The sequence below is a fragment of the Lichenostomus cassidix genome, chromosome 2 (assembly GCF_008360975.1).
Source record: "Lichenostomus cassidix isolate B80296 chromosome 2, HeHo_3.0, whole genome shotgun sequence".
NCBI lineage: Eukaryota > Metazoa > Chordata > Aves > Passeriformes > Meliphagidae > Lichenostomus > Lichenostomus cassidix.
The window spans coordinates 130,211,784-130,228,080 of NC_139482.1; the positions used below are offsets into that span (position 1 = coordinate 130,211,784).

Below are 16,297 nucleotides of genomic sequence, written 5' to 3' on the forward strand. Positions count from 1 at the left end.
TAGACTGAGCATTAGGAAACATTTCATTGCTGAGAGGGTGGTCAAACACTGGAACAAGCTTCCCACAGGAGGTGGATGCCCCAAGCCTTTCAGTGTGTAACAGGCATTTGGAGAATGCCCTTAATAACATGCTTTTGGTAGGTTGGCCAAAACTGCTGCCCTGCATCTAGGAGACTGAGATTCACTTATTTCTCAACCTGGGAACATACTACACCTGTAGTTCCCAGCATCTAAGATGATGGTGAAAACACCAGGCTAAGCAACTTGAAGATATGTTTTTCCTCCATTAAAATTTTGAAATTTGATAGTAAAAAATGTCAGAATGTGAGATCAGAAAGGTGAAAAGATGAATCATTATTGAAATCTGAGCATTAGAATACTTAGTATTGAGAATCCTGACTTAAAATTCTGACATATCAAATATTCCTTTTTTATTTTGCAGTAAACACTTATTTTCATTATTCCAAATCTTGATTTCTAGTCCTGGAACCAGTTCTCTAGCCTCGCCCTTCTGTTAGTTGAGTGTAAAACTCATTTTTTGCAGGAGTACACCTGAAGCTACTGGGGAAATTGCAACACTTTCTACACTTTGTATTGTACATACACCAATTTACTTAGTTGGGCACTTTTAATCTAAACTTTGGCACCTCATTTCCTTCTGAACTGCAGCAAGCAGCAGCTGGCTCCCTGGGGCTGTCCTGCAGAGCTGTGATCTATGCATTGGCTGGATGGAGTGCCCAGGCATTTGTTAGGAGTTCTGGACTTGCTTGCACTAGTTTTTAAAGCAGTGTAACATCTACATTAGACCTTGGTGTGCAGAAGTCTGGTTTTTACAATGAAATATTTAATAACTTTGTATTTACTAAGCAGTTTGATGTGAAAGGGGTAACAATGGGTCAATCTTAAGATCACTGAGCTCTTAAGAGTTTTAAGTACTAAGATAATTTGAAAGAAATTCCTTGCTGTGTCATTGTCAATGTTTAATTCCAATTTTGTGCTTTTCACAATAAACAGGTTGCATATCAGTTTAAGTATTTACTTTCACCTTGTGTTTTTCTGTTGTCCCTTGAACAGCGAAGTGTTTTGCAGTAGCTTTATGTGCGAGAGAGGTGGTTTTAAACTATCTTTTCTTATCAAGGACATGGTAATCCAAATATCTCCCTTGAACAGACTAATTGTTACATAATTGTTGTAAGTGATTAGAAAGGCAAATGCCAAGTCCTGTGGCATGCTGCTGGTTAGGGGAGGGGGAGTAATTTTTTACTTGTTTTGTGATAGAAGCTAACTATTTTGAGTTACAAATGTATCTGGAATTTTGATGTGTTTCAGTAGTTAATTCCACATTCTTTGTTGTTGTTAGGAACTGAAACTGCCCTTTACATTTTTAAGTGGGCATATTCATGAACTTCGGATTCATGTGCCATGGACAAAATTGGGATCAGAACCAGTTGTCATCACTATCAATACAATGGAATGCATCTTGAAGTTAAAGGATGGTGCTCAGGTAAGAACTGTGATGAATGCTCTTCCAACATTGTGACATTCATGAGAATAAGAGCTTCTCTAGGTCACTTTCTTGAAAGCCTTCTGAACAATCTGGTATGTGAAGTTGGGATTACTTTTGTTTTCTGAGAGGCTAATACTGTTCTTATCATCTTCCTTTATGCTTAAACTCTGTAGTAGCTGGAGCTGTGTTCTTGCAGATGTGAAAGCAAGTTAACAGTGCTCTGTCAGGTTTTTCCTATGACTAGGCAAGAAATGGATTTCAAGAGCAATATAGCATTCTGTGTGCTTCCAGCTTCTGCCTCCCAAGAAGCCGTGCTGGTTGCTTGTGTCAGCTGTATGTGGCACAACTCAGCACTGGGCATTTTTCAAAGGTTGTGTTGCTATTATTGAAGGAATACTTTGAAGATCCTGGAGTGTAATTAATTTTTACCTTTAGAAGTTATAGTGCTTGCTTGAGTACCTGGAAGACTTCTTATATGTAAGGGTCTTCAGGGATTTTTTTTCTTTAGTTGTTCAGAATAATTTGTGCATTAACTGTTTTCACAGGCTCAGGAAAGGTTTCCTTCTGACACAATGAAGCTGAAATACGCAGTGGCTCAATTTATGTCATATGTCTAACTTAGTTAACTAAAAGTACTTGGATATGTTAATATTGAACTTGTGGGCATTTTTTTAATTCTAGAGAGGCTTACTGGTTTGTTTTGCTTGTTGTTTTTTTTCTAAGCCTTGTTCACATTTCAGTTTCAACAGTACTTCAGTCACATTAAGGATCGTGCAAACAAAAATTCCAATTTGTAAAAAAACTCAAGTGTTTGGTAGGATGCTTGATGAGCTGTTAACATTTAACATTAATAACTAGAGATACAAGGCAGCAAGAACATTGGAAAACACTTTCCTGTTATGTTTGATATTTCTTGTTATATTCTTTCTCAGTTACAGAGTTAAGAGAATTTTTTGCTGGAGTAGAGGTCTCTAGGCCTAGCCATCCACAAAGGACATATTTGCATGCTGTAGTTACACTTAATCTGTGTGCATATATGCACGTGCATATACACACCAACAGCCAAATACTAAGTACTTTTCCAACGTTAAGGTAAGCTTTCGAGACCAGATGTTCATGAGAAGTGTGTTTTCGGAAGCAGCAAATTGCAACTAATTATGAGTTGCAGATAAAGATTTGTAGCTCATGATTTTGTGCAACCCAGAACTAATATTTGATACTGGACCTTGCAGATGGCTACTGCTGGAATGATCAGATTTCCTGCTTGCATGGTATTTGAAACTTAAATTTTGTGGTGCATACATCAGAAGGTCAAGTGTCATGAATGTAAAGCACTCTCAAAACAAGTATTTGTTACAGATGTTTAAGATTCAGAGGCAAGGAAAGAGTTTTGAAAATTGCAACTGACATTTGAACAAATTATTCATTGGAATGTATGCTCAAGAGGGTAAAATTTGTTTTTGTGCCATAGAAGGATTATCTTTGACTAACAAGAATGTAGATGAAAACACTTCTATGCTGTTTTCTGAGGATGTGGTTTAAAAAGTTGACAGGTTGAATTTCATTTTTTAAATTACTATTTGAAAGTGTTCAAAACATGGCAGTGAACTTGGCTAAAACAAATTGTCATAAAAATTTTTTAAATTAGTGAATAAAAAATATGAATGAAATGAAATATTTTTGTGGAAAATGGTAGCAAAAAGAACTTCCAGTGAGTTTAGCTCCAGTTGGAACTGTTCTGCCAACAACTTCATATCAGTGAAGACCATAATTAGCAAGAAAGTTTAGTTTAGCTCTCAAATTGATTGGCTTGATCATGTATTTCCTCCCTAGGTGAAATCTCTAATGAGAACATGCATAATTTCACCTGAGCAAAAAAGAAAGTTCTTGACCTCAACTTAGTGAGATGTGTTTTCTTTGGAAAGGGGCTACTTCAAGGAATGTTTCTGTTGAAGATGTCTGAAGATTAAAATACATGGCATTGTTTGAAGATATTGTCCAGTGGACCCTAAAGATTTTGTAAAAAGGAAGACAGCGTTTTGCTGACAGAGAGTGTTTTTAAAGAGTATCAGTCCCCTGGGGATGCTTTTGTGTATATATGCTTTACTGTGATGCTGTGTCACTGTTAGTTCAGCTTCAGTGTTAGTTTTTTTTGTTGTTTATGCTTATTGCAGCATCTCCTCAGCCAAGATTGGATTAGACAGTAATAGCTCAATTTCTAGTTTTATGCAAAAATTCTTTTTCTAAGCAGAAGTGTTGTATAAGTGGTAAGTTCACTTAGTGATGTACAAAATCCGCAGTGTGGAACAGAGGTATTAACATTTTGAAGGTCATTGATTTTCCCCTTTTTTTCTCTGCCTTTCTTCCTTTTTTTCCTTTACTACATCTGACACTACTACTTCTAAAAACTGAGTGATAATTGTGTCTACTTTAAAAGAAAATTAAACTGAAGTGCATCAGGAACAGAATTTTGCAGTGATTGAAGTGGTGTTCTGTTGAATGTGCTTTGTGTGCATTTTTGGTTATGACTTAGGTCAGTGTCAGTACTTGAAATAGCATTTGGGTGTGAGGTGTTTCACATTGCTTTTTCATGTCTGTCAGCCTAATGCAACTGTGCCTGGCTTTTTTTTTTTTTGCTCTTGAACATAATCTTCTGCAGCACTGAGCTTTAAGTATGAGCATTTATAATGTTCTCGAATATGTTGGTATGATTTTTATATCTGTTCTTAAACACTTAAATGTGATTCTGAAGTTTGCTTGACTTGCATTTAAATTATAGTAATTGACTGTCCTGACACTGTTCTCCATGAGTGCTATGTTTTGTTTTAGAAGGTGGTTAAAGTTGCAGTATTATACTCTTTTTAGCTATCATACCTTTTTTTTTTCCTCCTTGAGTTTTTCTCCCCTTGTCCAGTTGGACTGTTCTTAACTCTTCTACACAAATTATTTTTTTTAAAGCTATTTGAAATTCTTTGCTCCTTTCTCTTCCCCTCTCCATGCCAAGATACCTCTGTGCCCAAACGAGAGGCTTTAAATCCAGGTAGTGCGAATTGGGAAGAACAAGCCTGTAAGCCTGTGTCTGGTTTCTTCACCTTCCTGCCCTTATAACTAACTGCAAGATGGTTCTTCATGCTCAGCCCTGAATTCTGTGGTTTTTACTCTTGGAACTGATGCAAATGAGGAGATCAAGGAGAAATGTGTTATTTGTATTACTGCTTCACTTTTGAGTCCTTGCCTTTAAGCAGAATACAGTGCACCAGAAATATGCTGATGTATATTAAGGCTCTCTGTACTCCAAGGATAATTAATTATGGGATTGGGGAAGGCTATTAGGTTGAAGCACTTAGTAGAGGGGCACAAGGAAACTAAGCAGTTTGGATCAGCATACAGACAAGTGAGCACTGCTCCTTTGATGAGGCATTGCAAAGAAAGTTGTGAAGGAATATAATAACTTTGTGGAAGCAGTGTAGAACAGCCCACAAGCATGACTGTCAGAATACCAGACACATTCTTACCGGACAACTGGTAGAGACTGCCACCAAAGAATGCTGGAAGCAGAAATTGGTCTTGACTGGGAAATGATTGAGATGGGATGTTGATAGACTATGAAGGACTTTAAAGGTGAAGACAGAAGGCCTTTGTTTGGTGAGGGTATAGTTGTATAAAGTCTTGCTTAGGTGGTAAAGCTAGCTCCAGATCTGAAGCAGTGCTTTCCTGTTTTTTTCCTCACCTGCATTGTAGTTCAGTTGAATGTGGCTGTATGGACAAGTGATGCTGGTTTTTTCCATCTGAGTCTGTAAGTCTGCTGTTCTGTGACAGCAAAAATATGGTAAGACTTGAAGTCAGAAGACTTAACTAACAGTCTTTAGTGGCTTACCTTTATGCTTTTCATTTGCTCATGTAGAAGCTCAAGGTCTTTATTTTTTAAATAAAGTTCATTTGGTACTTGCTTTCATAGTAGTATGTTTAGTTCAGTAAATCTGATACGGAGTTTTAGCACTTGTATGCAAAATTTAAGGTGAAGATTATATTGAGAATTGCTCTATAGGAAGCAAACTATGTCATCAGCTAGTGTTGAATCATCATCTCAGGTCAAGAATGAATATGAAATTCTTATTAAGCAGCCAGTTCATGATGCTCTTATTTGTGTTTTAATATATTAATATATGAAAAAGAGGATTTTGTGTTTCTGTGTGTGCATGCTTACAAATCAGTGTATATTAACTAACAAGAAAATTTATCCACATCATTTTGAATGAAAGCAAATTGCTTTAGGCAAATGAGACTGTAATTTAGTGTTTTCCAAAGGTTTAGGAAGGTTTGGCAGAGTCCTTGGTTGGGTTTTGTGCCACTTTCTGTCAATAACTCCAGTCTGAAGAGTTCTTATGTTTTCTATGAATTGCTTTATGTGAACAAAAGTGTTTTAGGCAGGAGGTTCTCTTTCAAGGATATTATCCTTTTAAGGGATAAATACCATGCCCCACAAATCTCTTGCAAAAGCATTTAGTAAACTTTCTCTTTCAATAGAGGAAGTAGTAAAGGCAGGCTGTAACAGGTGCTAGAAAAGGCCTTGCAGCATTTGGTTCAGACACTTCGTTGTCTTTCTCCAGTGTTGTCGAATGAGAGGCTGAGGAGGAGATGAGCAGCTTTCCTAAAAGCTGGATAAATATTCACGTGTGCTAGCTGGGCATGCAAGAGTGACCATGTAATTTACTTATTTTCATTCCTACTAACCACTTTAAAAGACTTTAAAAGCAAAGTATTTGATGCTTTAGATTGCAGTAATTTTGCTTATGAAAGAAGAAATTGCCTTTGTGAATTTGTTCAAGGACTCCTGCAGGCGTATTTCTTAATACTCTAGCTGTAGGAGTCCTTCCACTGCCCTTGTGTTGTTTCAACCTGAATACCTGTCTTGTTTACCTAAATGCCTATTACCATGTTCCTTATTTTGGATAATTTTTATGTGATTTGTCAATATGTTTCTATTTGAGTCCTTTTCAGAGCTAAGCAGTGGTGGTTTCAAATGTCTGAAACTGGTTACTGTGAAAGGTATGAGAGATCCTGCTAGATTACTTCTGTGCTTATGCTTGCTCCTAGGAGATCTTTCAGCATTGGTTGGTGTGCTGCTTACACCCAAAGATAGTGTGGCAATTCTGACCTAATCCTAGTGCTTACTCTGGAGGAGTGAACCTTGCTTTTAGGTGTGAGCCTTGCTTTTATATGTTTCTGGTAAAAAACAAGACCTGTATAGTAAGCACTTCTGCTTTCTGGCCTGTGCAATCCTGGGTGACATCTTCAACAGCTGTGCTGTGCCTAACTCCTAACAACACCCATGGGGACAAGGTGTGGTAAACTGTCCCAGTATCTTGAGAGCACATGTGACTTTACGTGAGAAAGAACTGACTAGGAAGATGCTTTTCGGAGCAGCCAAACAGTGGATGACTGAGTGGATGACCAAGCAAGAGAGGGAATGTATGAGTGCACAAGTACCCAATGTCTGGCATATTTACTGTGATAGGTGCAAGGAAAGCAAAAGCAGTTGTACATACAGTTGGAGCTGTATTCTTGCAGAGAGCGCAGAATCTGAATGCAATTCTTGTCAAGAAAATCTTTTGATGTTGTCAAAACAGTTAACAGACTTGATGATCTTAAACATGCTTTCCAACCTAAATGATTCTATGGGTCTAAGATCAGCCTGGTCATTGTTACAACAGGTATTAAGATTGTGTAACATCAGTGATTGTCAATAGCTTTTTCATTCAAATGAATGCACTTAGTATATTATAAGTGTAATGGAGAGAATGCAAGGTAAAGGTGTTGCAAATTTAGGAAGGTGCCAAGAGCTGTATGTAACAGTTACAGTTTTCAGTTCCTGTAGCAGCTGGAGCAATAGTATCTAGTGAGTAAATGTTGCCTTTTCTCATCTTGTTTTCTAAACAGGGTCTTCTCTGTGTACCTCTGTGGTGTTGTTCAAAGTTTGTGATTTTTAAGAAATCTCCTGGCTGTTGAGGCTTACTGTGCTTTGACCTCTGTTGCAGGGTCTCAGAACTAATGAGCTGGATACCTTTTTGGTCAAACCTCCATTCTCCTAGAGCATATTAAAAGGAAAATGTGCTGCAGCTGCTAATTGAAATGAGAAGACTTGTCTTGTGTGAGTTGCCAATAGAATCAACATGCTGTGATCACTAGGCATGGTGTGTCTCCCATTGGGAGCACAGTGAATCCCATGAAGTTAGTTGAGGTGGTTTTTTTTTTCAGAAGCTGCTCTGGCAGTCTAGGTTCAGAAAATCTGTATGTAACCTACATTTAATGCCTGCTTGTCTGCTTTTCATAGTTAGTGTGTCTGTGACAGTAGGCATCTTACAAAATTTCTAATTATGGACATGTGCGAGCACCACTTTTTTCCCTACTGTCCTCCTTTGTGAAAGCTCATCCCTGTAGTGCCTTCTGAAGCTGTAGTAAAGCTGCATGTTCTTCATATCCAAGGGTTCACAAAAAGGTTAATATGGTCAGAAAGTGGAAATTGAGCTTCCAAAATAATGAATTTCTATCACTCTGTTAATTTTTATAATGATATAAGTTGGAAACCTTCTGCAAACAATCTGGATTTGCTTTCTCAGAATGTAATCTCACTCAAAGTAGAAGAAAAAAGAAAACTGTGATAGTTAAGCTGGTCCCATATTATAGGCAAAGAACAGTGCTTGATGTCTATGTATTTGGCACTGACAGGAGACAGCAAATTAATGCTCACTCATATTCTACTTCCAGCAGTGTTTTGAACTCTGTATTAACAGTAGAACATTCTGGTACGAGATTGTTTGTCAAGAAGACTTGAGTGTAAATTGGAAGACTTTTAGGCATATGAGGATGCAGTGGTACCTTAATAAGGAAGGTAACGGATGCAGATACAACCAAGCAGTACAGCTGTACTTCGGATTGTCATAATGAAATTTCTTCCTTAGGCATTGTGGTGGGTTGACCCTGGATGGCTCTCAGGTGCTAATCAGTGAGCTCTATCACTTCCCTCATCAGCTAGATAGGAGAGAAAAGGATCACGGATTGAGATGAAGATTGGACAGATCACTCACCAGTTACTATCACAGGCAAAACAACCTTGACTTGGGGAAATTATTTTTTTTCCCCAATCATATCAGTGTAGGATAATGAAAAGTAAATCCAAATCATAAAAATACTTTCTCCCACCATTCCCATCTTCCTGGGCTTCACTCTGTTCCTGATTCTCTACCTCCTTTTGCCAGTGGCATAGGGGACAGAGAATTGGGGCTGTGGCTGTGCTGCCACTTCCTCCTTAGGAGGAAGACTTTTCCCTCTGCTCCAGCATGGGGTCCGTCCTACGAGGGACATTCCTCCAGAAACATCTCCAAGCTGTGTCCTTCCAATGGGCTGCAGTTCTTCGTGAATTGCTCCAGCATGGGTCTCTTCCATGGGGTGCAGTGCTTCAGGAATAGCCCAAAGGATCACAAGTCCTGCTAGCAAACCTGCTCCAGTGTGGGCTCCTCTCCCCATGAGTCTACAGGTCCTGCCAGGAGCCTGCTCTAGTGTGGGCTTCTCACGGGATCACAGTTTCCTTCAGGCATCCGCCTGCTCTAGTTTAGGGTCCTTCACAGGCTGCAGGTGGATCTCTGCTCCACCATGGGCTGCAGGGGCACAGCTGCCTCACCATGGTCTTCACCATGAGCTGCAGGGGGATCTCTGCCCCATCCTGGAGTGCCTCTTCCCTTTCTTTCATTTGCCTCGGTGTTTTCTGGGTTCTTTAGGTCCCATGTAAGGACATTGCTCTTTTCTCTGGCTGCAATTGCTTCTGTCCAATAGTTTATTTTTTCATCTTTTTCTGTCCAACAGTTTCTTTTTCTGTCTCAAATCTGTTATCTGATAATTACCATTGATGGCCTTGGCCAGTGGCAGGTTTGTCTTGGAGCTGGCGTTGCCTTCAGCAGACATAAAGGAAGCTTCTAGCAGCTTCTCATAAAGCCGCCCCTGTAAATCCCTGCCACCAAAACCTCACCCTGCAAACCCAGTCCAGGCATGAATCAGTGAAGTCCTTATGTCCTTCATACTGACAAACCTCAAGGTTATAGTCTCATTATCGTGCATAGACACCTCCGACTTCTGCTGATGCTTATTTTGTGCTCCTGTGTACTGTAGAAATTATTGCACTACTGGTGAGAGCAGGAGTTTCTGCTTTTTGCATTTTGGAAGTAAAGCTCAAGTTCCTGTAGTGTTGTTCTTTCTGTTGTGTGAACTATCTCTTTCTAAACTAATGGTTTTCTTTGATTTACAAAAAATGATTGAAAGACTGTCCTCATAATGCAGTGCTGGTAGTTGAAAAGCTAACTTGACATGGTTGTATTATCTTAGAGCTCCTATCTGAGTGGAGAACTGCTGTTTAAAAACAACTCGTTTTCAGCATAGTAATGCCTGCCAACTGTTGGGGTTTGGTTGAGGTTCAAGGCCCAGGTTCCCTAGTTGCCTAGTCATAATTAATAGTACTTCATCTGTTAGTATACTCATACAGTTGGTTTGTCTTAGACATATGGGCTGGACTTCTTGTCATATAGCCCAAATTGCCTTTTTGCTTTTCTAGAATTTAAGTATTCAGAATTAAGGATTGTTTGGGGTTTTTTATTACTATTTGGGTATATTAACTTAGACTGGCTCTCTGCCTTTTTAAGATGTCAGTTGTGTGTTGGGAAATATGCCCTTGCCAAAAAGGAAATAACACTTTCCAGGTTTTAAACAACTCATTGCCCTCCAAAAAAACAGTTTGTCCTTCAAATTCAAGAAGGACAGAAATATGTTTATTTATGTATAAATGTGGGTTATATACATTAGTGTCTCAATTCTTTATACATAGTGTATATGAACTTTCTTTCAACTGCCAAATCAATGTCCCAGGTTTGGAGGCTGACCTCTTTTTTAAATGCTTGTGTGGTGCTAGTACTGTACCTCCATTTATGACCTTTCTGTAGGCTGTTGAGAAACCTTGCAGCTGCAGATACTGCAGCTTCAATTTTCTTCCTTCAGCAGGTAAAGTTGGAGGCAGCCAGATGAAACATGCATATCCTGCAACCACTAGAGCTCTTCTGGAGTCCGCTCTGACTTGCTATAGTGTCCCAAGCATATTTACAAAACTGGGCACTAAATGATTTATACCAGATTTATGGTGTTAGCTTAGTACAAAACACTTGTTTGGAGTATGACTTTTGAAGTTTGTTGTCTTATGTGGAACATCAGTTGGAATTCTGTCTTTCTCAAGTAGCAAGAAGAAAGGATAATGCAGATGGGAGCAGTAGGTGGAGGAGCACCGAGGCAGCTGAATGGACAAATGGGTTAGGTGAGAAGAGATTAAAGAAAACTGATGGATGTGAAGGGGAAGGGTGGTTTTTTTTGGGGTAGTGCCTGGTGATCCTTTAAGCTTTCATATCTTAACAGGTAATTCTAAATAGATTGTTTAATCAGGTGATGGTAGCACACTTCCATGAAGAATTCCACTTGTTTGCCTTGGAACACCTGACTAGCTGAGAAATATCTCACGTTTTTTGGTGGAAATTTTTCAGGATACCATATTTTGGAAAGATGTAATCCTAATTTTAGACGTGTTGGAGTAGTTTTCCACGTAAGTATATTTTTTTGGGAATCCTGCATAGTGCTGAATTTATTGAATCTGTCATAATATTTCAGACTTAGTAGTTTAATATATTATTATTTTCTCCTATGCACTGAAGAAAATATTTTCAGAGCATATTATTACAACACAGTTATTGCATGGGTTTGTTCTAAAATAGATGTGGATATGGGGCTTGCTGTTTTTTGGATCAACTTGTATTTCAACAGAAATCAATGCTTTATGTGACATGTGTTTTGGATTTGTACTTTTTTAAAGCCTGGTGCTTTTGGGGCAGACACTCTTAAATTAATCTGTGGTTCTTACTACTTTATTTTTGTTAATTCCCTTATTTTTTTCCTTATCCCATTCTTTTGTGTATTGGGTTTTTTTAAATACTTAACTCTGGGCACCAACTTCCTAGCTAGATTTTTCCTTTTAACATAGAATTCAACATAGAATAGCAGTTTAACTTTGCTTGGACTATTGGCTGTAGAAGTTGATTCCTCTTCTTTTTGGAATCTCTTCACTCATCCACGTGTTGTCTAAGTGTATCCTTGTCTGACCAGTCTCATTCAACTAAATTATATATTGAGTAGCTATCAGCTGGCCTACTGAACTGATCTTTCTGAACATAGCCAGTGCTTTATTTTTTTTCAAGAGTTGTGTTTTGGGACTAGAGAGTGTGCAAGACCTGATGTCTGTATTGCAATGCCATATCAATGCACTTGGCAATTTCAGCTCAACGTAGAGAGTGAAGCAGCAGAATGGGTTCATTTTCAAGACTGAGTTGTTTGGGAAATAACATGGTGAGAATTCAGAATTTCAAAATCTAGTTTTAAATCAATACGTGTTTATAAACATATTCTTATTTTATTTTCAATACTGTCTTTGTTGATGGGAAATATTTATTTTCATTTGCTGAAAATTGGAGTGTTATGATCTTGTTGCACATGAGCTACTGCTTCTGAAAACAAGACCTAGGTAGCAGTCTGTGAGACTTTTCCTGGAAGCGGAGCATATTAGGATTACAGATTTGTTGGCATAGAAGGTGCAAGCTTTGCTTGGGAGTATGTTCTGGCTGAAACAAATGTAAATGTTATGGTTGTTTCTAAAGCAAATGACCTGAATACGCTGCGTGGAGAGAAGAGATAACCTGTAAGAGCTTTCTAGGCTGCAAAATGAACTTGGAAACTGAATGTCAGGTTGAACTCCTGGCAAAGCACCAGTTAGAAAGTGCATTGTTGAAATGTAAATAATAGGTTTGTTCTGTACCAGCTATGATAGTATCCAGTAATTTTTTGGTGAAGTGGCTGTGCTGCTCGGGAATTGAAGGAACAACATCATCGCAAGGAAATGGATGGTGTAATTTAAATATTAGAATTAATGTTTTAACTTGTATTTTAGAACTGTGGAGTATTTTGTGGGTCTCAGAGTTGTGGATTTGAATTTGAATTCAATAGAATTGCTTTTAGTTCAGCTTAATGTGCTATATTTCTAGGAAAAAATCCCAAATAGTCAACAGGTTAGTAGGTAAAAAACCCCTACTAATACCTCTAATTAATGCTAGTGATTTGCATATGCTTATATATTTCAGATGAGTTTACCTGTGTTAAACTATTTACTGCCTCAGGGATTATGTATGAGTACAAAGAGGGTTTGTGTGTCTAGGTACACGAATTTTCTAAAATCTGCTTTGAGTGCTCATATTAAAAAAAACTTTGTCAGACTGACTGGTACCTCCAAAAGGTGACAGGGCTGTTGGCTGTTCAGGTCTTTTGTGCATTCATTCCTGACACAGGTCCCCTTGAAGATAATTCTCTGGCTCTGTATGTTGGGCTTTTATTATCACATCAAAATTAATAGGGAAAATAGCACATCATCTTGCCAGAAACTTGTGTGTTAATACATAATGGTTTTTGGAATATATAAGTAACCAAAATACCAACACTTACAAAGATAATTACAGGGGTTGTATTTGTCAGTTTATGTATTGGGAGACATGGAGATAGAGGGAAGGGTGATATGACAGTTCATCTATTTGAGGAACTGTGTTGCAGGATAGTCCTGGACAAATAACTAACTGATTGGTCTCTAGCCAGCAGACCTGTTCCTCCTTGCCACAGCCCCTTTACCTCCCTTTGGTGTATACTAAGCATTTGGAGAGCAGAAGCTGGCATATCACTGATGAGACCAAATTTGCATTTGCTGTTAGGCAGCTCAGGGTTTAAACCTACACCAGCTGCTTTTAGAAAAAGGTTGCCACAGCATGTCTTCACTGTTCGTGGTGGTGCACCAGATAGAAAGGGTTATTTGGCTTCTCTTTTGCTGTGGTTAATTTGGTAAATTAGTACTTGGGAGTGATGTCATGGTACGTATTCCTGAATATTGGAAAGGAACCCGTTTGCACTGGAACAGAAACTGACAGTGATTGCTGCAATTTAAGGGTTGAAACTCAGATACCACAGCATTGCTGATTTATGTTCCAGAAAATAGGTTTACTAAGACAAATACAAGTACTAATGTGTGAATGGTGTATTTGCCTTTATGAAGTACAGAGGACCTGTTCTGATGTGTAGATACAGGTGTATAAAGTAGAAAGATTAAGAGTAATCCATGTCCATTTACTGATCTTTACTGAACTTCTTCCCAGATGTACTTACAGCAAGGAAATGTAATGCCAATAGTCAGTGTCTTTGTTCCAAGGTACAGGGAGAAAAGGTTTATATATCATCTTTGGCATAATTCCTAGAAGTTTGGGGTCATATTCTGATTCAGCTTTCCCAGTGTAGGTCTGGACTACTTCAATTGATTTACTTTGGCATAATTCCAGATTTGTCCCAATCCAGCTGACATGAAATCAGGACCCTACAATCCAGCTTTGTTTCATGTAGTTGGGTGAAGAGTTTGGATTTGTGTGGTTTAGTGGGGAATGAGGTGAGGTAATGCATTAAAAAATATTTCCTTGGAGAGGAAGTAGTTTTTCCTCATTTGTTGATAGATTAAAGCATAGATAAATTTGTTGGAATGTATTTTAGCTCCTCATTACAGAAAAACCTACTATTTGAAAATGGGCATGATTACAGTTTTTGTAGTGGAAAAACCCTGTAATTTATTCACCTGTGGTAAAAGCATCTTAAAATTCCAAAAGACAAAAAACTCTTAATTCTTTCAGTACAAAGTATACTCTGAAATTATAGCTTGCTCTTTTTGGAAGGAGTAGTATTTTCTCTAAAAGGGTATGATTGAATTATAAATTATTAGGTACAACTTAAGCAGAAAAATTCCCTTTACTCACCTATTGCTTGTGACTTACTGTGCAATACCTGCACTTGAAGAGCAGTTCCTGTTAAATAATTTTGCTGCACAATTGATGTAGATTGTGTTTTATTTTGGACTCTTATGGATAATAATATATTCAATCTTTGTGAGCTTCACTTCTTCCAAAAGAATGGGTAAATATTCAGGTTAAAGTATGTGCTTTCCTTTCTAAGGAAAAGTCATTGTCTTCCCTCTTTACAGGCCACAGAACCTCAGGGAAATTGTACTGTGCTACTGGCCACACTCTGTACCATCTAGCCTTGCTCCAAGCATTATAAAAGCATAAATTTTAGATGTAAATATTTATTTCTTTGCCTCTGGGCAAAATTGAACAAACTTGATCTCTCTATGGAGAAATACGATTTTTTCCCCTTTTCTCTTCTCTGACATGTTTGTTTAGTGGTTCTGCGACTGACTTGCTAAGAAACCATGTTCTGAAGCTCTCATCTTGGCTTCAAGGGATCCACTTGGCTTCCTTTACACATGCAAAGGTCTGTACAGAGCCCAGAGTGCTATGAGCTGGTGTCCTTCTTTTTGCAATTCAAGTCCTTATGTATTGCACCTAGTTGGAGGATGAATAATGCAAAACTGCTTTTCCTTCTTTATTTTATATGAGTGAATCATTCTTCTGGAAGATTTTGTCATGTAAGGGGTTTTATTGATTTATTTAATTTTCAAGTATTTTCGGTTAAAGCTGAAAATATCTTTTGGTTTCATTAGATATCAAAGCCTGTTAGGCCTGTTAACCTGTCAGCATTAGTCAATATTTCAGATTAGTTTAGGGTTTCCTGAAATGAATTAACAGCTGCAGCTGCAGCAGCAATATGTAATTACTTAGAATTAAACTCCAGAATCATGAATCCTGGTATTCTAGAAGTGCATTGGTAATGTGGGACTACTTTTTGAAGAACTGCAGTGGTTTTCCATGCAGTTAGAGGATCTGAGAGGCCTCATGATCAATGCAATTGGTGCTGTCTGCTGTTGGGAGCACAGTAGACAGCAGTGTTCCACTCCTTGGGTGGGTGGGCTGCTCTCAGGTTTGTTTTTTATTCCCAATGGCGGGAGAGTGCCATATTTCACAGCTTCTGGAACACTTTCTGTAGGTGAATATCATCTGGATTGTGTTGCATGTGTATGTAGTTCTGCTGCCTTCTGGAAGTCTCTGCTTTCCTGTATTTCTACTGGATTCCAGGTGTTTAAGCTTTCTACTCTTCGGTTTTTCCCCAGCAGGGCCTGATGAAGACCTGAGAAAGAGGGCAGATGGGTGTGCTGCTGACTCCATACAATTAGTTCAGCCTGTTCTTGATGGTCCTCTTCCCAGATGTTCCTCAGATGTGGACAGTGATGGTGGTGTAGGGTAAATGCATTGTTCTGGCAGTGGGAAGTGACCATCTTTCCTGGAAGCTCTTCAACCCTTTTCCCAGCATGCATTTAAAGATGGCCTTATTATATGGTGAGGGAGAGGCTGCAAGCCCCTTAGATAAAATGGTTGTGGGGAGCACACTGCCTGCTCCACTGGAGTCATCTGGTGTGCAGCTGAGATTCTTAGGAGAGGCAGCCAGAGGGAACGAGCTAGATGAATTGTCCTGCCATACTGCATATGGCCTGTGGGTTATAAGTTGTTCATCGTAGATATTTGCTTATGATCCTTAAGAACATTAAGATTTTGCAGTAAAACTCAGAAAAATACTTAACAGCATGAAAAAAATCTGCGTAAGCCACAATGAACTCTCTAATTCTTTTTACCAGCCTTTCACAAAGAGAGCATCTGGTGGACAGAATAGATCAGAGTCCTGAGTGCATATGCTAGTGGTTTCATTGTCATCAACAGACATTACATTTTT

At 38.5% G+C, this 16,297-nt stretch overlaps 1 protein-coding gene across 5 annotated transcripts in view; it reads left to right on the top strand.

The window, feature by feature from the left end:
* The window catches only part of VPS13B (vacuolar protein sorting 13 homolog B), a 433,483-nt gene that overhangs the window by 7,211 nt on the left and 409,975 nt on the right, over positions 1–16,297 (top strand). For all 5 annotated transcript variants that reach the window (XM_085053291.1, XM_085053288.1, XM_085053290.1 and 2 more), the window contains exon 3: positions 1,361–1,504. In XM_085053291.1, the coding sequence (XP_084909417.1) occupies positions 1,361–1,504 (144 nt within the window). The remainder of the gene's footprint in view (positions 1–1,360; positions 1,505–16,297) is intronic.